Below are 27,208 nucleotides of genomic sequence, written 5' to 3' on the forward strand. Positions count from 1 at the left end.
TGTACAAACCCTGGCTAGATCCACTAACCTATTTCTATAGTTATAGTTTCCTTGCCTAATTGCCTCTCGGCTCAGCATTAAAAAGTGCATAGGGATCCTAAAGGATATACAAGGTGCTGTAGAAAATATAGTGGTCGCACATGTAGAAGGAAAGAACAAAGTCAGCTTGTTATGGTATGCCTTTCAGTTTGCAGGTACAGAGGTTTTTGGAAACGAAAAAAAAAAAAAAAATAATAATAATAATAAATAATTCAGAATAATAAATAATAGTTCTGGATACCCTTCTGAAAAGTTCCCATTTGATAAGTCTTACATTTTATTTATTTTTTACCAATAAAAACGTGTAACCTAATTCAAGAGCTGTTCACATCCTGACTGACCACAGTGTAATACATTTGCCAGAGCAAAGACATTTGTATAGACTTTAACATGAACCTGCAGCACGTTATTTCTAAATTCCAAATAAGCCATTTCTGTGCAATTGATAAAACCACACCATAATGATACATGTTCTAATTTAAAATCCATTACAATCAGCGCCCTCCATTTGTAGCAACACAAGTCTTATCTTGGTGTTCCAATAACACCTAATTACTCTAATGTACTATCAGTAAAACACTGAGCAGAAAAGCACAATGATAATCCTCTTTCAATTAAGACCTCAAATGTATGGGTTTATTTACAAGGACTTATCTACATCATATTTCTGCTGCAGCCCCTCCATGTATATTCAGCTATCTGCTAATAAACTCATCTACATCCTCCATGGGAGCAAAAAGTCACAATGGTGCCGTTATTCTGTAATATTCAGTAACAATAGAAAAAAGAGATTTTCACACCGTAAATTAATGAATTAACGCCTGTTCAGTCTCGGTATAATATCATTTTCGAAGCTAATGTAGACATGAGATTTAGCTGTTCAATGATAGCTATACTTTATGTGTAAAAGAATAACTGAGAAAGCAGACAACACAGGTGAAAATGAGACAACCCCCCCCCCCCCCCAATTCTCTAGGTCATCAATATACTTTAACTGTGTATACTACAGTATAGTACAGTAGGTTATGAGCCTATGGGGTCAAAAAGATTCAGGATAGCTCTACCCCACAGCAGCATAGAAAACCATATACAAGAACAGTGTCTATTCTTTTCTACAGTCAGGGCCATATTTACAAGTGATGCTGCCCCAGACAGTGAGAATCAATATGTCCATCTATAACCAGTTAAGTCTGGTGTGTTGTTATTCATTTTTCTGTATACCTGAATTAAATAAAAATGGTGTTCTGGCATGCTTTAATAAAAATAAATTACCCAACAGGCATACCCTATGTTAGGTAATACAATGACCAAGTGGATAAGATTTATTGAACCTTGTGTAAAGGAACAATGGAGCGGGAGATGTACATATTGCATTTTGCGTTTATCTATGTTTGAGTACCCAATTATTGTTAATTGTGCAAGATCTTTTAAATGGGCATTGTCATTAAAACAACTTTTGACATGTCAGAGACTCATATATGAACAAAAAAATCCCAACAGAAGTCTATCCAAGATCTCAGTAAAAAAATACAGAGATTTTATGGAATACTTGAATATAAACGGCAATGCTTTGTTCAGAACTGTGCTCGAAACATGCTCTATTTATACCTGGATAGGCAATGAATTCTTTGGATTTTTGCTGAAATCTTGGATGCTGTTGGATTTCTTTCCTTTTATATATTTACATTCTGACATTTGGGATTGACCGCTCTACAGCGTGCATCCATCTAACTTGGCTAGTGAATTGATTCTTACAGTGCTGTTGGATCCTGTTTTGTTGGCATGTCACAGAAAACTGTCACGTCATGTTTTGATCGCTCAGCGTCTGAGTTTTCAGTCTTTGAGCAATCAGAAGGCACAGGAAGAGCTCTGTGCTGCCATGCTTCCTTTCACTGTTCTGTGTCGGTCCAACCTGGACAAAGTCGGTAGAGAACACACAGCGGCACAGACTTCTCCCAGCTCGTTCTGATAGAGTAGTTTGCAGTCTGATTACTTAGACCCTGAGCAGTAAAAACTTTTGACATAAATCTGTGACAGGTCTCAAGTTGTTTCTAATGACAGGTACGCTTTAACCCCTTGCCTCTAAAGCCTGTTTTGGCCTTAATGACCAGGCTCATTTTTCAAAATCTGACCTGTCTCACTTTATGCGCTTATAGCTCAGTGATGCTTTAACGTATGCTAGCGATTCTGAGATGTTACGGGGCTTAGAAATTTATGAGCAAATTATCACATTTTGTGAAAATTTCCAAAACTGATTTTTTTTAGGGACCAGTTCTTTTTTTAAATGGATTTAGAAGGCTTGTATACTGAAAACCCCCATAAGTGACCCCATTTTGGAAACTAGACACCTTAAAGAATTAATCTAGGGGTATAATGAGCATTTTAACCCTACAGGGGCTGGAGGAAAGTATTTACAATTAGGCCGTAAAAAAATCGAAAATTTAAATTTTCAAATAATATATACGTTTAGATTAAAGTTTCTCATTTTCAAAAGGAACATGAGAAAAAAAGCATGCCAAAATTTGTAACGCAGGTTCTCCTGAATACAACGGTACCCCAGATGTGGGCGTAAACCACTGTATGGGCACACAGCCGGGCTCAGAAGTAAAGGAGCGCCAATTAGCTTTTTTAATGCAGATTTTGCTGAAGAAGTTTCTGAGCGCCAGGTGCATTTGCAGAGCCCCTGTAGTGTCCGCAGAATAGAATCCCCCCAAAAGTCACCCAATTTTCGAAAGTACACCCCTCAAAGAAATCATCTTGGGGTAGGATGAGCATTTTGACCCCACATGTATTAGAGGAAAGTATTCAAAATTAGACAGTAAAAATGAAAAACACGAATTTTTCCAATAATATGTTTGTTTAGTTTGAAATTTCTCAATTTCTCGAGGAACAAGAGAAAAAAAGTACCCCAAAATTTGTAAAGAAGGTTCTCCTGAATACAACGGTACCCCATATGTGGGTGTAAACCACTCTATGGGCACACAGCCGGGCTCAGAAGAAAAGGAGCGCCAATTAGCTTTTTCAATGCAGATTTTGCTGAAGAAGTTTCTGAGCGCCAGGTGCATTTGCAGCGCCCCTGTAGTGTCCGCAGAAGAGAACCCCCCCAAAAGTCCCCCCATTTTGGAAAGTACACCCCTCAAAGAATTCATCTTGGGGTGTGGTGACCATTTTGACCCCACAGGTATTAGAGGAAAGTATTTAAAATTAGATAGTAAAAATGAAAAACTTGAATTTTTCCTATAATATGTTTGTTTAGTTTGAAATTTCTCAATTTCACGAGGAACAAGAGAAAAAAAATACCCCCAAATTTGTAAAGAAGGTTCTCCTGAGTACAACGGTACCCCATATTTGGGCATAAACCACTGCATGGCCACACGGGAGGGCTCAGAAAGAAGGGAGCGCCAATTAGCATTTTCAGTTCAGATTTTGCTGAAGAAATTTCTGAGCGCCAGGTGCGTTTGCAGCGCCCCTGTAGTGTCCGCAGAAGAGAACCCCCCCAAAAGTCCCCGCATTTTGGAAAGTACACCCCTCAAAGAATTCATCTTGGGGTGTGGTGACCATTTTGACCCCAAAGGTATTAGAGGAAAGTATTCAAAATAAGACAGTAAAATTGAAAAACTAGAATTTTTCCAATAATATGTTCGTTTAGTTTGAAATTTCTCAATTTCACTAGGAACAGGGGAGAGGCTGCATGCCCAAATCTGTAACGCAGGTTCCCCTGAGTAGAACGGTACCCCATATGTGGGCATAAACCACTGTATGGGTACACAGCCGGGCTCAGAAGGGAAGGAGCGCCAATTAGCATTTTCAGTGCAGATTTTTCCGAAGAAGTTTCTGAGTGCCAGGTGCGTTTGCAGAGCCCCTGTAGTGTCAGAAGAATAGAACCCCAGCAAAAGTCACCCCATTTAGGAAAGTACACCCCTGAAAGAATTCATCTTGGGGTGCAGTGAGCGGTTTGACCCCACAGGTATTAGAGGAAAGTATTCAAAATAAGACAGTAAAAATGAAAAACTCGAATTTTTCCAATATGTTCGTTTAGTTTAAAATTTCTTAATTTCACGAGGAACAGGAGAGAAAACGTACCCCAAAATCTGTAACGCAGCTTCTTCTGAGTAAAACGGTACCCCATATGTGGGCATAAACCACAGTATGGGCACACAGCCGGGCTCAGAAGGAAGGGAGCGCCAATTTGCTGGAGCAAAACCGCAGCTAGTAATAGTTATTAGAATAGCGCAGTTACTAAAATACAATAAAAAATTAGATTACAGGTAATGTGGGGTGGTCACGGGCAACCTGGGGTGGTCACAGGCAACCTGGGGTGGTCACGGGCAACCTGGGGTGGTCACGGGCAACCTGGGGTGGTTATGGGCAACCTGGGGTGGTTACAGAGAATCTGGGGTGGTTACAGGCAACATGGGGTGGTTACGGGCAACGCGGGGTGGTTACGGGCAACGTGGGGTGGTAACGGGCAACGTGGGGTGGTTACGGATAAACTGAAGTGCTTATAGGTAATCTGGGATGGATACCTGTAATCTGGCGTGGTTACGGGCAATCTGGAGAGGGTCACTGGCAATTTGGGGTGGTTAGAGGCAACGTGCGGTGGTCAGGGGCAACGTGCGGTGGTCAGGGGCAACGTGCGGTGGTCAGGGGCAACGTGCGGTGGTCAGGGGCAACGTGCGGTGGTTAGAGGCAACGTGCGGTGGTTAGAGGCAACGTGCGGTGGTCAGAGGCAGCGTGCGGTGGTTAGAGGCAACGTGCGGTGGTTAGGGGCAACGTGCGGTGGTCAGGGGCAACCTGCGGTGGTCAGGGGCAACCTGCGGTGGTCAGGGGCAACGTGCGGTGGTTAGGGGCAACGTGCGGTGGTCAGGGGCAACGTGCGGTGGTCAGAGGCAACGTGCGGTGGTTAGAGGCAACCTGCGGTGGTCAGGGGCAACCTGCGGTGGTCAGAGGCAACGTGCGGTGGTTAGAGGCAACGTGCGGTGGTTAGAGGCAACGTGCGGTGGTTAGAGGCAACGTGCGGTGGTCAGAGGCAGCGTGCGGTGGTCAGAGGCAGCGTGCGGTGGTCAGAGGCAGTGTGCGGTGGTCAATGGCAACGTGCGGTGGTCAGAGGCAGCGTGCGGTGGTCAGGGGCAACGTGCCGTGGTCAGAGGCAACGTGCGGTGGTCAGCGGCAGCGTGCGGTAGTTACGGGCAATCTGGAGGGGGTCACTGGCAATTTGGGGTGGTTACGGTCAAGATGTGGTGGTTATGGGCAACGTGCAGTGGTTACATGTAATCTGGCGTGTTTACGGGCAACCTGCGGCGGTTACGGGCAAACTGGGGCGGATACGGGCAACCTGCGGTGGTTACGGGTAATCTGGGAGTAAAACGCAATTATTACTATAATAAAAAGTGTGTTTTATTTTGTTTGTATGTTTTTCACTTTTTCACATTTACACTTTTTCACTTGTACTTTTTTCACTTTCATTTTCACTGTATTACTATGATTACTGTGATATTTTCTATCACAGTAATCATAGTTTAGTGACAGAGACCAAATTGGTCTCTGTCACTTTAAATTTTCAGAGCTAACTGCTTCTGACGCGCATGCGCACATCAGAAGCAGTCAGGACGTCGAGGAGGACGGAGCTCCAGGATCAGGTAACGTATGTGGGGAAGGGGGGGTGACTGGGGGACGGGGGTGACTGGGGGGGGTGGGGGGCGACTGGGGGGGGGGGCACGGTGACACTTTTTATCCCCTGTCACCAATGATTTATGGTGACAGGGGATAAAAAGTGCCGGGCAGCACTGGGAACAGGCGATCGGCGGTATATAGTATATACCGCCGATCGCCTGTTCCGGGACCCCACAGGGGGGGTCCCTGATCACTGCCCCATGCTCTCCGCTACCTCCGGTGGCAGAGAGCATGGGGTTTTCATTCATTTTTTATTTCCATCGCTGCGAACAAACATCGTTTATTCGCAGCGATGGGGGCGGCCATCTTGGATTTGATGGCCGCCCGGGGAGGGGGGGGAGTAGAGATCGGCCACAAGGGGGCTGATCTGAGGTCTGATTAATACTTATTTCATCTCCCCCCACCGTGGATTCACGGTGGGGGGGAGATGAAATGTAGCGGCGGCGCCGGTACTGGCGGATCGCCGCTATAACGGTAATAGCGGCGATCCGCCAGTACCGGGGGGGAAAGGGAACTGCCGGGGGAGGATCTGTAGTGGCGGCGGGAGGAGGCAACATGCCACAGCCCCCTCCCGCCGCCCGATCGCCTCCCAATGCAAACATATCCCCACAGACGCTGCGGTCGCATTGACCGTGGCGTCTATGGGGTTAACTGCCCAGGGGGAGCGCGGCTCCCCTCCGAGCAGAGGCAGCGGAGGAGGCTATGTGACATAGCCTCCTCCCGCTGCCCAATCTCACCTCGGGACAGCGGGGGGAGGCAGGGAAGACATGACGTTTGGGAAACGTCATGTTGCGGGAACTACCTGCTTTACATGACGTTTCCCAAACGTCATTTTGCGGCAAGGGGTTAAGGGGTTGGCGTAGGTTTCAAAATTTTTGCACGGACAGGCTCCGTGAGTTTGAATTTATGTAGAGGCAGTGCACCTCTACATAAATCCCCTGAGCACCAGTGCTGCGGGGACATTTCAGAGCGGCCTGTCAGCTGACAGGCTGCTCAGCCAATCCCGGCCTGGAATTAGCTGAGTGGCCTGTCAGCTAACAGGCTGCTCTGAAGCTACGCCGCAGGAGCAGCCCTGGAGCGTGGATAGGTAATGTATATAGTTTAAGCAAGGGCTGCAAGGAAATCGGGAATGATGTCCTTGCAGCCCTTGTTAAACGATTACCGGGCCGTGTAATAAGCCCAGTAAATGAGCGCCCATCTAGCAGATCGGCGCTCGTTTACAGGTATTATCGGGCCCACATCGGCCAGTGTAATACCACCCTTACTCTGTGTAAACATATCCTCACTTTGTACTTTATATTTAAATGTAAGTAACTACTACATGTACCATGCCATGATTAAGGAGTAGATTCTCTAAAATGTGTCATTTTGTGGAGTCATTTTGGGGTGAGATAACATCATATATTTTGTGACTCATCTGATTAATACATTTGGTATGGGTCATAAGGGCGGAGATTTTGGTAAGACTGGCATACATCACTGCTTGAGAAAGTTTTATTTATGCCGAAACTTTGCAGACTGGTGTGATATTAAATCTTCACTTCACCTTGGACGTGCTGTCTCCTCATTTCTATTATGTGCCAGTCTAGACATATCTCCCACTCAATATCTATATATACACCAGCCACACTGCTACTTTTAGGGAGATAACCTAGATGACAACCTGTCAACACTGGGAAGAACAGAGTAGCATATCAGGCTTGAGATGGACTACTCCTATAAGTCTGCCAACCATGCTGTCTTCACACAATACCATTCATGCCAATGTTCAACCACTGACATTCTCTGTCGCCCCCTATCTGTTCTACTGTACCGCCAACCAAGGTAATCCAAAATACCCCTAAAATACTACCAAAGTTTCCTCCAGAAACAGTCAGAAACTTCTATACAAACTCATCACTGTCCTTTGGGTTTATGTCTTCTTCCTTCTTGTTCCAGGGGTCAGCACAAAAAGAGGAACCTTCTGTGACAAGCAGTGCCTATGCATATTTATTTTTATTATCCCCATCTTCCCATTGTATTATAGTAACAGTAAACTAGCCTATATAATTGATGCATATGTTTTTTTGGCTATAATGATTTGCCTTATCACAAATAATACAACCTTAATGCACATTTTGTTTACTGTTAGTTTATCATAGTAAACATTCTGTCATCTACGCATGAAGGCAATTCTTTTTTGCAGCTTTGATTATGGTGGCTATTTGTCTCATTACAAGATACAGTATTTGGGCTTATGATAGATGTAAATGTCATAGTTCCAGCTGGAAGCTCAGTAGATACACCAGCCACATTGCACCTGTATACATATAAATAAGAGAGGTAATCATGAACTGTCATGGATACAGTATGCACAGACATTTTATATCCTACAAGAATAGCATACTCAGCCTCTATGTATACTGTAAATAAAAAACAGTTTAATGGCCAATACGAGTAATATAGTGTTAACATACTCTTTGCCATTCTAAAACTAGGTAGCTTTGAATTTTTCATGTTACTAAAACTAAATGTAATAAATACATTTTCATAATGTTGAGTATTAAACTAATAGTTGGTCTAAATTAAGACAGTCTACAGATACCAAAGTACGGAAGAGAGCGTTAAATGGGTTAGTAAATCTCTCCAATGAATCAATTAGATCTTCTCGTGTGTCTTGAAGGTCACACATAAGATCACTTTTCAGAAGCTATTAGTGGAAAAAAAAGTAATCTGCTCCATTGGCAGCAGTATGAAACTGCTTAACAACCTTTCTGTGTCAGAAGAGATGCTCTGCAGAGAAAAAATATTACATAACTTACCTTTTACGTATTGCTAAATAGTGATGAGTGAACAAATCCAATGCTTGGCATTTGACTCCCGGTGGCTTGAGAAGTTGGATGCAACCCTAAAGACTCCTAAAAAAGCATTCAGGTTCATATAAAACTGAACATTTGGTAAATTTGTTCATCACTAATCCTAAGAAACATTATGTATTATAGTGTAGAGCTGTACTTACAGTTCAGCAGCCACAAAACACTAATCTACCTTCTGTACAGAGCCTTCTCAGGTCAATTGGTCACAACACCAAATGCTATAAGTAATCTAAAGGAAACAATCATCTTTCCTTATACATTTTAATATTGGCTAAGGCATATAGGCTGTGTTTGTGCTGACTATTTGTCAATCGAGACAGGCCAAAATATCAATTCATCTTTGGGTTATTACACAGACTGTCCTTCAGATCAAATTAATACAAAGTATTTATTATTATTTAAGTTTCTCCCCTTTCTTATGTAGAATATATCTAACTGTGAGATAGTGTTCAATGGAGGATCCACCCAGGTGGGCATGACTGTATTTGCACTTACTTATGCACTTTTATATGTTGTAGAAAGATACAGAGGATAAAACTTTCCGTAACTGATGTCATTTAGCACCTGGATACCCCCCGCCATCTATTTTCAGTGTACTTTAAGTGCATAAAACTCAATTTATAACAACTTGTTATATTTTGGGTACAATATGGTTAATACACTAAAAGTTAGACAGAAAATAATTGGGTAAAACCCTATTGTTAACCGTATGTTTGCTCATGCCATAAAAAACAAACACCCGCTCCCTAAGGGCCCGTTGACACTATGGAATCGACGTGGAGATTCCACGCTGAACCAATTGCGTAGTGTGAACGGGCCCTAACTGCTGAAATCGTTATTCCATCCCATCCATTCTGCTGTGTTGTTCTTCCTTTCTTCTGATAAAATCACAGAGTAGATTAGAGAAGAGAGGTCATCAGAAGAAGGTAAAGCAACACTTGAGCAAGATTTGACAGCTGCAATACTGTGGCAGTGGGGGAGGTAAGTATATACTAATTTACTAAGTCATTTACAACTTATTTCTAATTGCTTATCTTTACAATAGTAAAGAACATTAAAACATGTAGCATCTTCTACCACACACAAAAAAATAGATTTCTCCTAATAGTTAAGTGAATATGAAGGAGCCCATTGAGCAGTAATCATAAGGTAACATTCCTTGAGTTAGTTGCATATGTGTCATTTATTTTATTTCCAGTTCCAGGTAGTTGGATGCACGTCCTTAGAGAATCAGGGTTTGCCCAACCACATCTGTTGCATCCATACCATGTAAGAAAATGTATCTAATTTACTATCACAGCAAAGAGAATCTCTGGGGTGCAGGACTATCAAAGCAGAATGACAATAGACTTAAATAGATTATCAGGAACTGGGGAGTGCTCCGGGATTGAAACAGCCGGGAGCTACCTAATTACCTGAGCCGTCTTTGCATGGATAGCCCTTTTTTACTTGACACTTACTTCCTAATTCATTGTGGGTCTACAAATGTGATTGTATTGTAAGTGAATATTGACATAATAAAGAAAAGAGGTCTAGCGTGATACAATTACCACCCCATCCAGCACTTTTAAAAAGTATGATACAAAAGTCAATAAATGTGGTAGAACCTATAAACTAACAAAATATAAGTAAATATTTAGCATAGAAATAACATGATGCGGTGATAGTCTGTTGGCAGATGTAAATGCTATGTGTGGTCTTTGAGTGGTTTTGATTTCACTTGTAGACTGTTGAGGATTCTGCAAACATTAGTTAAATCCTTAACTAATTTCAATGAAAAAAAAGGTATACACATTTGTACCTTGTATCCTTTTTAGCACTTATTTTTGGTATATAGGTGTCATGATTTATTTCAAAATTTTTATCTAAGCTTCCAAGCCCCTATATCTGTTTAAACACAATTTTGTTTATTGTGGTGCCTTTCTTTAATTGAATTAAAGATTGCAGAGAGATAAAGAGATAATGTTAGTAACTACTTGTATATTAGACTGAAATTGGCAGATCAAACAACTATATATTAATATACTTTATTAATCATTAATCAAGTATGACAATATGTCCAGAAAAGGAAAAGGGAGAAAATAAAACATTTAAAACCCACAACTATATAAGGTTCGTTATTTAGATATGTCAGAATTGTGCATTATTATCTAGTGGTGCCTACCAATTATTCTTTTTTAGTTCTTTGGTTTAGTAACTATGCCAGAGTCAGAAACCAAAGCAACAGTTAGTACTAGGAGGGAATGTCAGTACGAGAAACAGGAAACCAGGAATATTAGCCAAGGGTCAGAGCACATTGATCCAATTAACAGAAGTAAAATCCATGTGACATACTAGGACATAACAATTACATGCATCTGTGACTAGCAGATGCTTCTTAAAATCTGGTGCTTGTCAGAAAGCATAGGTTGCCAGTACTGGGTGTGATTGACCCAGTGTCCCAATCTCCTGATGGGCCAATCAGCTCTGATGTCAGCATAGCTGGATGCCATGGTACCTAATTGGTGCTGTTGTTACTGCAGAAAAGCAGAGCTATTGGTAAGTATGGCGCTCAGAAGGTCCTAAAATCATATTAGTATGAAAAGCTAATAATCTTACACCATACATTTCTATAACTATGGTTTTACAGAAAAGAGGACAGGGACTAAATGCACCCAATAGAATGTGCCAAAATGTTAGTACATGAGTCTTGTATAATGTAAGCCAGCTCATAGTTGTTCTAAGCTAAGACTGAGCAAGTGAAATAAATCTACCATAGTTGAAGTCTAAGAAATAGAAAGTAGTAAATTTCTTCCATTGAATTTAGAGATACAGTAAGTTAGAAAGAGAAAAGTGTCCATCACGGTTATCCAGTAGTTAAATAGAATTAGGATATGCCATTTCAGTAAATAGGAATGGCCCCCGTATGGCCAACCTGTCACTTAGTGTACATACATTACCCAATTTCATTTGATGTACTTTTAAGCCCTGTAGAATCATTATTAAGTGTAATAAAAGAAGATTTATTATGTAAGTATTTTAACAGAATCCTATGTTATACTGTAGAATATTTTAACACTAAATTCAGCTCCAGAAACTATTACAATGCTGTCTCTATTATCCAATAATTCATCATGACTGTTAACAATGCCATAACTTATTTAGTGAAATGTGACAGCATTTTTGGGATGTCTCGCCGTGCTTGGAGATTAATTGGTCTGCTCACTGAGAAGCACCAAAGATCACTTGGATGTTGGAAAAGAATTAATGGGATATGATACATCATTACAGAATAACTAAATGCAATTTTGTGTGTCAGAGTAAATGAGGAGATATTAAAGCCCACTTATTATTTAAAAGCTGCATATTCTCTGATGCACTAAAACATTCATTAAAAGTAATCTGTAAAATGCAAGCCAGTTTTTTCTACCCAAGTCGTAGGCCAAAAAGCTAAAAAAAGACACTGTAGAAATAGCAAGAAAACACTGCCGTATAAAGGACATATATATATAAAGCGCCATAATGTGCACATTGATGGGTGAATAAACTTTGGTTTTTCAATTGAAATAGAGTGCCGACAGGTTGGAATAAAATGTATTCAGTATTTGCAGTATGTTCACTTAAAAAAAAAAAAAAAAAACGTAAAAAAAAAAAGAGAAAAGGCGCCTGCTTTTTCTATTTAAAAAGACATTGAGTGGCTTGACGCCAATGGAATGACGGACGTCCAATGGACACAATGTATAAAATGATGGAAGTTATCTGCGCGGATGTCAGAATAATGATCATGTAAAAAAAAAATATATATATATATATATATATATAATATATATATCCATCCCTTGAAGGGATAAGAAAAACAGTGCCACACCTGTCCTTAGGTTGTATGTGGTATTACATATCAGCCACATTCACTTCTAGGAAACTTAGCTGCAATATCATACACTAACTGGGGGAGAAAGAAATATTGTTTTTAGAAAAAAAAAAACACACTGTGTTTTTCTAATTCAGCATAACCTGTTTAGGTCATTTATGGTGATAAAATGTTTGACAAGTTTTACATAAAAATTGTAGAGCTCAGAGCCCTTCCCATACCATCTTGTGGCCTCTCTAGCCTAATAGCTAATGGTATCCCCTTTTGCTGTGTAATAAACGGTAAACTTTTTGATAAATAGAAGAGCAGTAAATTCTTAGTTATTTTGCATACCCAATATTGTAAAAATAAATTATTATTATTATTATTAATAATAATAATAATAACAATAATAATAATAATAATAATAAATAATAATAATAATAATAATACAACTCAACAACCTCAATATTTTAGGATTTAACCCCTTAGCGACCCATGATGTATCTGATACGTCAGGGTGCCGCAGGGGGTGAACGGCGCTGATCCCGGCTGACATGTGCAGCCGGGCAGTGCCTCTATTAGCCGGCGCGGGTCCCATTGCCGCGCCGGCTAATTAAGCCTCTAAGTGCAGCTGTCAAACCTGACAGCTGTACTTAGAGGCTTCAGACCTCATGTCCCTGGTGTCTAGTGGGACGGATCTCCCCCCCCCCGCGATGCGATCGCGGCGGGAGATCCATTCTTCTACCCGTGCCGGGCCTCAGCGTCGGAATGACACTGATCCCAGCTCTGCAATAGATTGCTATGGCCTGCAGCAGGCCATAGCAATCTATGACCGATCTAATCGATCTTTGCTGTGTATATACACAGCATTGATCTCTATGAGAGATCAGTGCTGTCTATATACATGTCCCCCAGAGGGACTTCTAGTTAAAGTAAAAATAAAAGTAAAAATGTTTTTTTATTAATAAAAAATCCCCTCCCCCATTAAAAGTCCAAATCACCCCCCTTTTCCCATTTTATAAATATAAATAAATAAACAAATAAATAAACATATTTAGTATCGCCGCGTGCGTAATCGCCCGAACTATTAATTAATCACATTCCTGATCTCGCACGGTAAAAAATTCCAAAGAGCAAAATTGCGCATTTTTGGTCGCATCAAATCCAGAAAAAATTTAATAAAAAGTGATCAAAAAGTCGAATATGCGCAATCAAGGTAGCGATAGAAAGAACGCATCATGGCGCAAAAAATGACACCTGACACAGCCCCATAGACCAAAGGATAAAAGCGCTGTAAGCCTGGGAATAGAGCGATTTTAAGGAACATATATCTGTTAACAATGGTTTGAATTTTTTACAGGCCATCAGAAAACAGTAAAAGTTATACATGTTATATATCGTTGTAATCGTAACGTCTTGAGAAACATGCAAAACCAGTCAGTTTTACCATAGGGTAAACGATGTAAATGCAAAACTCCCCGAAATCAAAACAAATTCCTTTTTTTTTTTTCAATTTGACAGCGCAAATTATTTTTTTCCGGTTTCGCAGCATATTTTATGGAAAAATAATGCCTGTCATTGCAAAGTACAATTGGTTTCACAAAAAATAAGCGCTTATATACGTCTCTAGGTGAAAAAATGCAAGTGCTATGGACTTTTAAACATAAGGGGTTAAACATGAACATATCTATCTATATAAATAATATAAGGGCGGAGCAGATGAAGCAGGTGATCTTTTCCTGCTGACAATCGTCTATGTTTCTAAGATATGAAACCCTGGGTACAGCTTCCACATGGCTGTTTTGAATTCTCGAAAATGATTTTGGTTAACTAGACCACTACTATGCATTGATGAGCATCAAAAACATTGTAAGTCACCTGTATGATAGCTATCTATAGGTGGCCCTATAAAAGCATGCTTCTTCTTCCAGAGAAGAACTATTTTCATTCTGCTTTCCAAAAGAGCAAGGGAGAAGAGAGAAGTTGATCACTCCAACCTAACAGATTTCACCATTGATTCATTCATACACTAGAGAAAATGCCTCATCTCATGCTCCACCATTTTATTTTCATTAAATACAAGGGTTGCTTAAAGCTTTACTGTCATTTAACAAAATTTGTTACAGGAATGAACCAAGAGAAGTACCTAAGTGTTTCTCCAATGGAAACAGAAAAAGGCTATGTTCACACAACGTCAAAAATAGAGAAAATGCAGCTGATTTTGATATTTGAAATAACTTCCGTTTTTGCCACGATTTAACTGACTGCAATGCATTGAAGTCATTAGGAAGACGGACGTCCAATGCGCACAATGCATTGAATAAAGGACGTTTTTACAGTGGACGGCAAAATAATGAACATGATCATTATTTTCGGATGTCTTTTGCAAACAGCCGATGTTTTTTATTAGTTGTTCACACACAGTTTTTCTTTTTCCATCGTTCTTTCTCCTTTTTTACTATTTAATTCAATGGACTTTTCAATGAAGACACACCCAAAGTCCAATTAGTAATCCCAAACTAAAAATAGTGTGCAAACACCAGTCACTGCACTAAGGGGAGGCCAGACAGCTAAATACCGTCCATTATTTTAAACTCAAAATAATGGATGTCATTTTAAACAGAGCTGAAAAAACTTTGTGTAAACATAGCCACAGTTTCTATAGTAATTATATGGAGCCAATGTCCTTCCAGGGAAAGAAGCATCAGACTTGATCGGGGCTCCAACTGATCAAACATTTTTCTACGACACATCAAACGTTTTGTTAAATGACAGCAACACTTGAAATATCCTAACAAGTCCCTAACAACTTTATACAATGGAGAAATATTTCTTTTTTTTCTGCAAAGATATTCTGCAGGTGAATTTAAATAGTTCAGTGCTGTATTAGAATTTTTTCTGTCTTGTCCAACAATGTTATGGATACTTAATATTTGTACAAAGTTACTTTGCCGAAAAACACAAGAAGTATAGTCTTCAAACCAGGCATGGTGTAGTAATCTTGTATAGGAAGATGCCATTGTCATACTGTATTATGTTGTTGACCACTTCCAAACATAATGATTAAACCAGTGAATGTAGCTCTTGGTTATATTACAGGTTGTCACTAAAGATCAGTGTTAAATAGGTAATTTAATGTGCTGACAGTTATTCTTCTCCTATTGAAGATTATATATTTTTAAGAGCTGTAAGAAATGTCATTCAGAGGTGGACATACTATATACTTTTCTGTTGTTGTCTTTAAATGACCAGCATTTCAGTTTCGGAAATCTTCTCTACTCAGCTGACTTTTTGTGACCTGACTTTACTATACTTTTAAATGTCAAGAACTGAGATTTTCGCAGCCATTAAGCCACCTAAGCCAGGACGTCTGAAAAAGTAATAAACACAAAGCTTTTCCTAGGTGTCATATGATAAATGGGAGCAGTCATTTGTACAAAGTGATGTGTCCTTCTTTACCTTTCTTCATGGCTCAACATATCTGAAAATGTGTGTCAGTTAAGATGATCAACTTAGAAAAAAAACATGATTTTGCAATACTCTGTCAGCAGATTTACAGGGGTTAAACAAAATAGATAAAAAACACCCTTATTTTATTATTATTATTTTTTTAATGGTTGGATCTTTTGATTTTATACTTCATTACACCATTATTACATAGAGAAACTGAACTCTTTCTAACACACCTGCCATCAATAATAACATCCCCTTTTGTTCTCAGTCACATAACATATCACTGTCGATAAACTTTATTACTTGTGCTGCTCTAAAAATCAGGGCATGATAGAGGTGTGATATGTCAGACCTGAAGGGTTCCAAAGGGAAATTATTGTAGGTGCATGCCTGACATGGGCAGGGTTAATGTGTGTTGGGGCTTACTGTTCCCTTAATCATATCTCAGTATGCTTGTACTGTATGAACAAAACATCTAGAGGCAGAAGTAATTGTGGTCAAAAATCAAAGCTTGACATGACAGAGAGAGAAAAGCACTCTCTCAAGTTGTAGCTAAAAAAAACACAAAACTATAGACCCTCAGATTACTGCAGAACTGAATTGAAGTTTTAGAGCATGAGTATCATTTTTCCCACTTCTATCTATATGCGTGTATGGAGATCACCAAATAAAATCTACTATGTTGACTACCTAAACCACCATAAAGCACTGTGGAGGTTCCTAAACAGTCCTACATAGTACAACAGCCCCTTAGTATATGGATATTCTATGTGACCAACTATATCCCATGGTCCAGACTTTGTTTCCAGGTGACGTTGTACTTCTCCAGAATGATAATGCTCTTATTTACCCTGATCAGTGCATTGGATTTCAGTTATAGAAGCATAAAAATGAAGCACCTACCCTGGATACTCAGGCACCAGACCAGGGTGTTATTGAGAACACGTTTACGAACAAATTCCCACTGGCTAGTCTCTGTATTAGCCGGGGAACAGGAAAAAAAATCTGCACTAAATGTTATTTGTGTTTTATATATTTTTTTTTATTCCTCAATATATTTCATCAATTATGTGCAAAAGAACATCCTACACCTTGTTACTGAAAAAATACTACTACTAAAAAAGTGTGCTCTGTAGTTGGTGTTCTAGTTATTCTTTCCACCCCTTGTAATGTATTACTATCCAGTGTTTGTGATGTGATTTGTATATTCATATAGAAATAAATACATAATAAAAGAGTAATGCAAATGTATAATGTTCTTTGTCCATTCTGTTCCTACACTAAAACCAGTGATCAGCATTTTCCAGTACAAATCTAACACAAGAGGAGCACAGGGCAGGAAGGTGACCCTTTCATCCTACACAACCTGTTATAGATATATTTATGAATACTAGTCTATAGCTATTTTTCTTAACGTCGCCTACATTTCTGCTGGATACTGTACACAATGAGGAAAAGTGTATTTGATTCTCCTGGATTCACCTGACATGTAGGTCAGCCCTGAAGCAATTGTCCTAATCTGTAAGAAATGATTGCCACTGAGGTGGGCAGAGAACAGATCAGTCCACTAGAAGCTTTGCAAATAAACTATTTCAGAAAAGACTGTAAGGGATAGAAAGCTAATGGACTTAGACCCTACTGGATACAGTAGAATTGACTTGGAATAATTCTCTCTGGTAGGATTAACATGACTCATTTATCATTTATCTCGCCAGCTGCTTAGGTAAATGTGATGCTTTAGAGTTCCCTGTATATAACCTTAACCACTTGAATGATAGAAGTGCCTGTAGCTATATACCACTTCCTCCACTAAAGATTCCTACTGGCAGGGAATGGGTTATAGGTGTACTCACAGAGCGTAGGGACCAGCCTTACTGCTCTGTAATAAATTAAACTCATGCTGCTTTTCAGATATTTTCCCCTATGATACTGTCTAAAGAATAGGAACATCCTGAGCAAAGCTAAATGTCATAGCAGTCCTACACGGTATGTTAGAAGAATCTGCCTGTTAACAAAAAGCTGAATGGGAATTAAAAGGAAACCAATATCATTTATGTAAATATGAAATACAGAAATATAAAGAAATAAAAAAAATAAGGCCAGTACTTATCAAATGGCAAGCTAAACCAGGGCCGTAGGGAGGTGGTGGTGGTGGTGGTGGTGGGGGGGGGTTTGGGCAGGGGGGCAGCTGCCCTGGGCACAGAGACCAGGGGGGGCGCCATCATAGGGAGCAGAGAGAGAAGGATCACAGTGGATGAGGCAGCCTGGAAGCCTCCTGCCCTCTGTCAGTGTGGGAAGACAGGAGACGATTTTAACTTGATCAAAAGAGGTGTTTTCCATACTGTACTGTCTCCTGGCTGCTGTTTAGCTATAATTTGCGCAAAATCGCGGTGTTTTTACTGAGATTTTGTGCAAATCAGGTCTAAACAGTAGCCAGGAGACAGTACAGCAAAATTACTATGTAGATAGTGAAGGACCTTGACATGTGACTATGATGTCACCGCAGGTCCTGTATGTACACTGCACTTTGGAGGAGGAAGAAAGAAAATACAGGTGTATGGAAAGGGGAGGACAATCAGGGGTGCACAGTCTGGGGAGGTGGGTGAAGGGTCCCCAGTCTGGAGTGGGGAGGGGGGCAGGGGGGTACAGGGTGACACCAGTCTGGGATGGGGGGGGGGGACACACAAGAGAGTCCAGTGTCTAGGGGTCTGGTCTGGTTGTACATTATTCTATACTTAACCCCTTAATAACTGCCCTCTCCAAATATATATCACATTTATATAAACCTCACCTACTATCTGCAGAGGTAGGGAACCTCTGCTCTCCAGTTGTTGCAGAACTACAACTCCTATCATGTCTGGACAGCCAAAGTTTTAGCTTTGACTGTCCATGTATGATGGGAGTTGTAGTTTTGCAACAGCCAAGGTTCCCTACGCTGATCTATAAAGCACCTGTATCTGTATATACAGTGACCATGATACAAGAGTCATTTTTCTAAATTATTTCTATTTTGAATTTGGTGATGGAATACCTTACTGGGGGTATTACTGCTGCTGAGTGGAGTTGATCGAACCTTGGGAAATCCTAGGTTCGATAGAACTCGAACATCCACAAACCTGCCGCATTAGATTGCTGATGACTGCCTGGTCCGTGGAGAAGGAGGAGAGTACCCAGCTATTACCTAGGCTGAATCCCGGAATTCCAGGCGGTACTCTCCTCCTTCTCCACGGACCGGCAAGGCATCAGCAATCAAATGCGGCAGATTCGTGACTGTTCGAGTTCGATCGAACCTAGAATGTCCCAGGGTTCGATCAACTCTACTGCTCATCGTACCTATACATTAGGAGACGGCACCATAGAATCACATTACACTGGGTGTCACACTGGAGATAGATCAGGAAGCTTTGCCTCCTAATTCACAGGTACAGACAGCAGGGAGCGGAGACAATGGCGCCTCCTCAGGTACAGACAGCAGGGAGCGGAGACAACGGCGCCTCCGTTAAGGTACTTAGGGACCAAATTTTAAATGGGAAAAAGGGAAGTACTTTAAAAAAATGCTGATTGAGCCCAGAGCTGCCTGATTATCATTCTTCATAAAAACAATCCAGGTACACAGTAAATATGACACTATGTATCCCATATTGTGAACACCACACTAGTTTTGCCAGTAGAGAAGAGCGAATCTCTCATCTGAACAATCGCTTATCTAAACTTCATTTACAAAAAAAAAAATAAAAAAATTATATATATATATATATATATATATATATATATATATATATATATATGTATGTATATGTTATATACCAGCAGTGAAGGGACAACATGGGTCCCCCTGTGCTTACTTCGCACACAAGGGGGGCGCCAAATTGAATCTTGCCCTGGGTGCAGGAGAGCCTAGCTACACCTCTGGCTAAACTATCATACTATAGATAAAGAAGGTAAAGATAGATAGGTAGATAGATGAAAAGAAGTGCTTACTGTAAATTATAAATTGAGAAGTTAAAGGGCCACATAATAATATCAGACCACAGGCTTTTGTATGATTCATAACAGGGAAGTATATGGTTCCACATAATACACCACAGCTGCTGCAAAACCCCATAAAGAGAAAACAGGAGCTTCACGACAGTCACCAATATAGGCTTTTTTCCCTTTAAAATACTGTTTTGCAGCAGCTGAGGTGGAAACTGAATTATTCCAGCTTGTATGTCAGCCATACCATGTGACACGTCATATAATTTAAGCCACAAAGCGACATGAATATACAGGGCAGCTTTGAGATAATCCTTCAATCCGGTCTGAAATTATATATACATGAAGAGACATGTTAGTTCTCCAGATGTCTCGAACAACCTCCCAATCGAGTCCTTTTAGAAACTGTGTACAAGTACCTAAAAAAACTGAGGCTGTTGTGAAGGTTAAGGACGGCCACACCAAATGCTGATCTGATTTATGTTTCTCTTTCATGTCATTCACTTTTGTTACTTGATAAAAATAAACGCTTGTATTATTAAAAACATTCTTATTGTGCAGTATTTTTCAACCCCTGCCTCAGGCCCCCTTCACACTTCAGGGAAATTTGTCGGATTTTCTTATCAGGACTTCTTGTCCCATAGGTTTGCATTGAACACTGACACCCTTCAGGATTTTTAGGAAAACAGGTCAGGGAATTATAGAGCCTGTCCTATTTTCATCAGGATTTCCTGAATGGACGCCCCCACAGAAGTCTATGGGAGCTCAGAAAACCATGATGCTTTCCTGATCAGAAACTACAGATGGTTCCTGAATATAAAAACTAATTACTGTCTGGAAATCCTGATAGTTTTTAATTTGTACTGTACATTTTTTATTTATTTTAGACATATTTATGCCACATTCAATAAGGGGAAGGGGAGGGTGGGGGGAGGGGTGACTTACTGGAAGAAGAGTCTCACTTACTGTAGCTGAAAGGAGTTGCTAATGTTGCTAAAATGCACCAAAAATGTGCAACATTTTGGTGTTAACATAAGCCAAGTACTAGGTGAAAACTTAGACTAGACCGTGCCTTTATTAGAATGTCTAGTCCATGTGTATCCAGGCCTCCAGATGCTGCACAGCTACAAATCCTATTATGTCTGGATAACTAAAGCTTTGGCTGTCCAGGCATGTTGGGAAATGTAGTTTTGCAACAGCTGGAGGGCTGCAGGTTGTACACCCATAATTTACACTGGATTACACAATTTAATCTCTTCCTTACTGCAGTAGCATGGGAGCTGCATTCGGCTATCTCCAACAAGGTTCCAGTGTGCTGTTGCCTCATTGATTTATGATGCACTCGCCTTAACATTGCTAATATCTGAAGATGTTTTTAGGAATCTTTTCCCACTAATTGTCTACGACAGCCTTCATCATTCAATAGAGTTATGTTCTTTTTCTTCTCCATTTTTCACTTCCCCACGCCCAGCAGACTCATTACCATTATACAACGGCTACCATTTACTGTACTATACTATAATATAATTATAATTTCTATATGATGTTGTATTGAGGCTAGATTATACTGTATGACGCAAGTCTAATTAAAATTAATAGGATGTCTGTTGATTTTAAACTAGCATCTGGATGAATCCATCAATACACAAAACATGTCAGTAAAATCCAGAGACAAATTGACAGATGAAAAGGTTACAATACTACATTTGACTTTTAAATATAATAATGGAAATGCCCTAATGAGAAGCGGTTCATTGTCTCCTTAGTAATTTATATTAATGTAGAAGGCCCGCACTGTATTTCACAGAGATATTTACAGTACTGTGTGAAATGAGGGAATAGAATCACTCGTACTATGTTCAGTGTGAAGAACATTCATAAATAAGAGTTACACCATAACAAATGATATATTGATCAGGGAAGACGGCGGTCAATAAAGTGTGGCAATACAATCATCAAATGCTGCACAACGAACAGAGAACATAGTCTCTATGGTTTATGTGTGACTTCTAAAAGGACCACCTGTCACTTCACTTCTCAAAGACATGCCAAATGACCTCTCAGTTAGCAGAGGTTGTACAAAGCTGTAGGGGACACAGTTACATTTGTTTCTACAGCAAAGCTGAAAAACTGAACAAAAGTGATCCTGAAATGCCGCAGACTGTAGAAAAAGAAAGGAAAGTCTACTACCTGATCCAATTTCCAATGAAACTCGGCAGGTCGGAAAGTGTCAGCTTGGTCAAAATCACGACGTAAGAGGAAGACAAGACGGCAGTTGTGTACGTACAGTGCATAGTGGTGGCGGTTCATTTCTGAAAGAAAAGAACAGGATTTATCAATCTGTAACATTGTAGATGTTCCATTTAGATGCTGATTTTATGATCTCCTGTCAGTCTTTGTGCCCTAGGTTATACCGACATAAGTGTTAGCAAGGGATTCAACGCCAATGCCATGTGATGTGTGTAATTGCTGCAACCTGATAAACAAAGACTGACAAGTTATCACTGAGCAAAAGATGTGGGATGTGAAAGGTGAAGTAACAACCTGTTATTTATGGTGATATACCTGTGATATTACACTAATTACATGGTGCAACTGTGTTATACTCCCTTTCACTTGGCCTGCCTCCACCCAGTATCTAGTACAGGTTAGCAAGAAGACTTAACCATGACGGTAGGGCTCTTGGACATATTTAAGATGTGCCCTGTGAGAATGTACCTGATGGTTCTTCTATCTCTTTGGCTCTTGTCCTTGTCCCTAAGGTATGCATTACTGTTAATGATCAACATTTTATACAGGGAGTGACAGGGAACCCATCACAATAAATTGACTACTCTGGTGGTGGTGGTGGTGTTTGTTTGTGTGTTTGTGTGTGTGTGTGTTCTGTTAGGGTCTAAGCAGAATAATATATGTTTGGTAGAGATGAGCGAACTGGGTTCGGGTTCGAGTCGATCCGAACCCGAACGTTCGGTATTTAATTAGCCGGGGCTGCTGAAGTTGGATAAAGCCGTAAGGCTATCTGGAAATCATGGATATAGTCATTGGCTGTATTTATGTTTTCTAGACAACTATAGCCATGATTTCCAGATAGCCTTAGGGCTTTATCCAAGTTCAGCAGCCCCCGCTAATCAAATGCCAAAAGTTCGGGTTCGGATCGACTCGAGCGTGCTCGAGGTTCGCTTATCTCTAATGTTTGTGTATAAGCTACTGGTATGAAAAGGAACAGGACATATTATTTCAACCGGATGGTAACTGGAATCTTACTTTATGTTTTATTGGTACCATTTCCTTTTTTTTAAGATGAAATGGATACGTCAAGTCCAGTATACCATAAGAAAAATATATTTTTAAAGCTACGCGGAATATTAAAGAAAAGATTGTACAGTACTTGCAGTAAGTATGCTTGAATAATAACATTTTTGGAATATTTCTACATTAAACTAAAGTATGTTAAAGGGTTGTATACATTTAAAAACATCAGTTTTTTTTTTTTTTTTTCCAGAAATAGCACTACTGTTGTCCATCAGCCATGTGTGGTTTCCCATCTACAGTCCCATAGTAACTACCTTTTTCTAACCTTTTTAACTTTTGAGTTATACAGTATATGCCAAAATTGCTGGACTTCACCTTCTTATATTTGATGCAAGTCTATCCTATTTCAGAAATACCAAAACAGTTGGTATAATTCATATGATAAGGAATAATAAAGTTACATGGATTATAAATATAATGAATCTAACATATAATCTAGCATAACCTAGAGCATTCCACCATCCAGTTGTGGAATCAGTGTTACCTGTCTTGTCAGAATTGCATAGTATTGTCTCCTTTTCTGCTCTCAGTCCGGGGCTGGGGCCATGCTTCATCCACATGGTAATAGTAAACTGGTCAGTTAGATTTTTTGGTACTATGGCATCTGGGATTTTCACTCCTTGTTTGCCATCAAATTTAAAGATCATGCCACTGTTGTCCATAGGCAGGCCAGCTGTCCAGTTGGTGGCAGCAGTTGGAGTTGGTAGTAAGTCAATGGCACCAGAAGAGGGTCCTAAGTAAAAAGAAAAAAATGGTAAAAATGCAGTTTTGGTCACTAAAAGGAAGACAATTAGGATGCAAACAATTATTTAGTTACATCATCTTCTGCAATGTAAAAATGAAGTTGTATAGTAGAGATGAGCGAACCGGGTTCGGGTTCGAGTCGATCTGAACCCGATCGTTCGGCATTTGATTAGCTGGGGCGGCTGGAGATGGATAAAGCTCTAAGGTTGTCTGGAAAACATGGGTACAGCCAATGATTATACCCATGTTTTCCACATAGCCTTAGGGCTTTATCCAACTTCAGCAGCCACCGCTAATCAAATGCCGAAAGTCCGGGTTCGGATGGACTCGAGCATGCTCGAGGTTCGCTCATCTCAATTGTATAGTAAAAAAAAAAAAAAAAAACACGCTAGGCGCATAGGTCAGAAATCTATCAAAAAAGTAATGCAATGGACCCATTCAAGTCAACAGGGCCACATATTGGGCTAGCTTCAGCAATTTTTTTTAGAGGTTTCTGTCATAAAGCCTGGCATGGGGCAGAAAAAGAGTTGTAAACATAAACTTACATATGTTTAAAAGAAACAAAATGGAGATGCAAAAAATGGATAGTAAAAACAGATGCTGTTGCATGCCATACTGCAGAATCTGTTTATCATTGACTATCTATCTATCTATCTGTCTGGCTTGAAACAGCTTTTTCTTTTTTTAATATATAAAAATGTGGTTGACAATTTTTTTTAAACATAATAAAACGAAAACAATAAAATGGATAGGAAAGTGCAGTGTGAAAGTTGCCTTATAAACATTACCAATAATTGATGCAAACAAAAAGAACCCCAAAAACTTCTAGCTAGATGAGGTTTTTCAAAGAACAGTGGGGCAGATAAATGAGAAGCAATGTCAAGCAAAATTTAGTCATTGGAGCAAAGGAAAAAAATTATCTGCATAGATAACAGTGATTGTAGCGTTGACCAATACCAGATGTGTAACGACAGCTGTAAAGATTGGTGGTGATCTTTGCTTTATTTTATATTTACTGTTTGCCAGACAATGAAAGAAGGGGTACCAGTGAATAAAATATTAAAGGGATAATGCAGATATATAAGATTTTTTATTTGATGCTTTGGACACTATAGGAATTTAAAAAATGCATACTCATTTGTTATCTGCAGCTCAGGCTGTGACATCTTCTGCTTTTCCTCTTGCCGTTCTCACTGGTACTCCCAGATGGACTAATCTAAGCGGTTATGGCCTGCTTAGCCAATCATGGCCAGAGGCAGGACCACTGCAATCAGTGATTGGCTCTGTCTACTCCATCTTACTAGTAGCAAGATGGAGTGGGGAACCAGATGTCACAGCAGGAGCCGCTTGGGACATCTAAAGAAAATATTTTAAATTTGTAGAAACAATTTAGCATGTTTTATCTTGACAATGACCTCATAAACAGATTTATAAAAATGTATGCAGTGTAATGGAAAAGAACTGCTATATCAGTGTCCAACCTTACAAAGAATATTGCAGCAGCTGATTAGATTTACATCCTTGCCACCATGTAGCATCTTGTTCCCTTTAAGAATTAAAGCTTTTATAGTGCAAAAAAGACTAAATTACAGTGATGCACATGAGTTTGGAGTTAGACATTTAAAAAACTACAAAAGTGATGTTTGGTTCCCACAATGATTTGATCATGTCTTGCATTCTCATGGATACCACCTCAAGGGCAAAGAGCAAATAAACAGCAAATTCAAGCATTTTACACAGAATTTAGCTGCTGCTTCCATCAGTCTCGGATTTTATTGCACCAAATCATCTTTGTGTTCTAATTATCTCTGACAGCTGTCATGTTTAGTTTCCTTTCAATTGAGATTATATGCTAGTACAATGTATCCGAGTTTTATAGACATTTAGTATTTAGTAGTAAAATATTTAAGGTGTAGCCTTTATTGTTCTAGTTATTGGTGTTTGATGTAACCAGATTAGTGGCATTACCAAACTCCAATTAAAAAAACAAACTAACAATGTTTTGCTAAAACATCACTTTAATAACATTATATTACTTTGTAATATAACTTTATTTTAAAAATGTATAGTTTTTTATGTATGTACATACTTTCAGAGCCGCTGAGTGATTTCTACCCAACCCTTGCTCTGTCTGCGGAGGCTGCCTCACACACAATGGTCATGTCGCCCCCTCCCCCCCATGTACTGTATATAAGAATATACAGTACACAAAGGGAACAGGACCTAGTGCTAACGTAGAGCAGGGGATCAGGAGTGGAGCAGGGCTTAGATAGCCCTACAGTTTCTGAGACAAACGTTGGTGACTGCGGAAATAGAAAGACTAGTGTAAAAAAAAGTAACATAACTTTTTTAAAACAATGTATTAAACATACATTTTAGTCTCGGGAGTACCTCTTTAAGACTGGAATGTTACACACCACTCTTAGCTATAGGCATTTAAGAAGAGGCAGAAATCTCTACATAAATCCTGAAGCAAATAAGTGTGAATAGAGACATACTGACTGTCCCCTGAAAACAGATGCTGAGATGTTGCATTTGAATATGCCTGATCTGTTTTAGTGCTGTTTGAATAGGCAATAGCAGTGAAATAAAGTAAAAAAAAAAAGTTGGCAGCAATCAAACATTTGATTGATAGTATCTTACATGTATACCCTAATTTAAAGGGGGATCTTATGATCCTATTGACCTTCTATTAGGCTGGGTTTACATATATGGGGCGATATGGCTTCCGTTTTTTTTTACAACAACTGATGGCAGAAATGCACCAGTTGTCATCATTTGTCCTATCCTTTTTTTACATTGAACATTAAGACCGTACAACAGGCAGCATCCATACAACAGAACAGGCAGCATCCTTGCATACGGTGGGTCCATTGATCTTGTGGCACTATTAACACGCCAGATGCTTTAAACTGTTCAAAGATGCGTTTCTTTCCAGTGCTTTTCTACTAAACCGGAGGGAAATGCCGCAGACTGCCGGATAAGTGTAAGGCTATGTTCATACTATGTTCTTTTTCAGTAAAGAACGAATGCTGATTGCAGTGGAATCAGTGTCTGTTCTTTATTGCAGGGGCTACATTGCATTGAAGTAAATGATTTCAATGATTGCATTGATAGCCTTAACCCGGCCTTATATGTTTGATGACACATTATGACTAAAGATGAGCGAACTTTTCAAAAGTTCGTTCCGACCGGACTTCCTGATTTTTTTAAAAAGCTCGGTTTAACCAAATTTTGGATTTCTTCGGATTTCATAGTTTAAAGCATCTATAAGATACGGGGGTAGTGTATTTGGTTCAATTTAGGGCTCTACATGTCAGTAACA

The 27,208-nt window shown here is 39.7% G+C and overlaps 1 protein-coding gene across 1 annotated transcript in view; it reads right to left on the minus strand.

The window, feature by feature from the left end:
- CLSTN2 (calsyntenin 2) overlaps positions 1-27,208 on the minus strand; it is a 390,590-nt gene that overhangs the window by 102,174 nt on the left and 261,208 nt on the right. Inside the window, exons 9-10 of the mRNA XM_069974229.1 lie at positions 23,624-23,872; positions 22,018-22,139 (exon numbers count right to left, since the gene is read on the minus strand). Coding sequence (XP_069830330.1) covers positions 22,018-22,139; positions 23,624-23,872 — 371 coding nt within the window. The remainder of the gene's footprint in view (positions 1-22,017; positions 22,140-23,623; positions 23,873-27,208) is intronic.

Source organism: Dendropsophus ebraccatus, chromosome 6 (genome assembly GCF_027789765.1).
Source record: "Dendropsophus ebraccatus isolate aDenEbr1 chromosome 6, aDenEbr1.pat, whole genome shotgun sequence".
Lineage (NCBI taxonomy): Eukaryota > Metazoa > Chordata > Amphibia > Anura > Hylidae > Dendropsophus > Dendropsophus ebraccatus.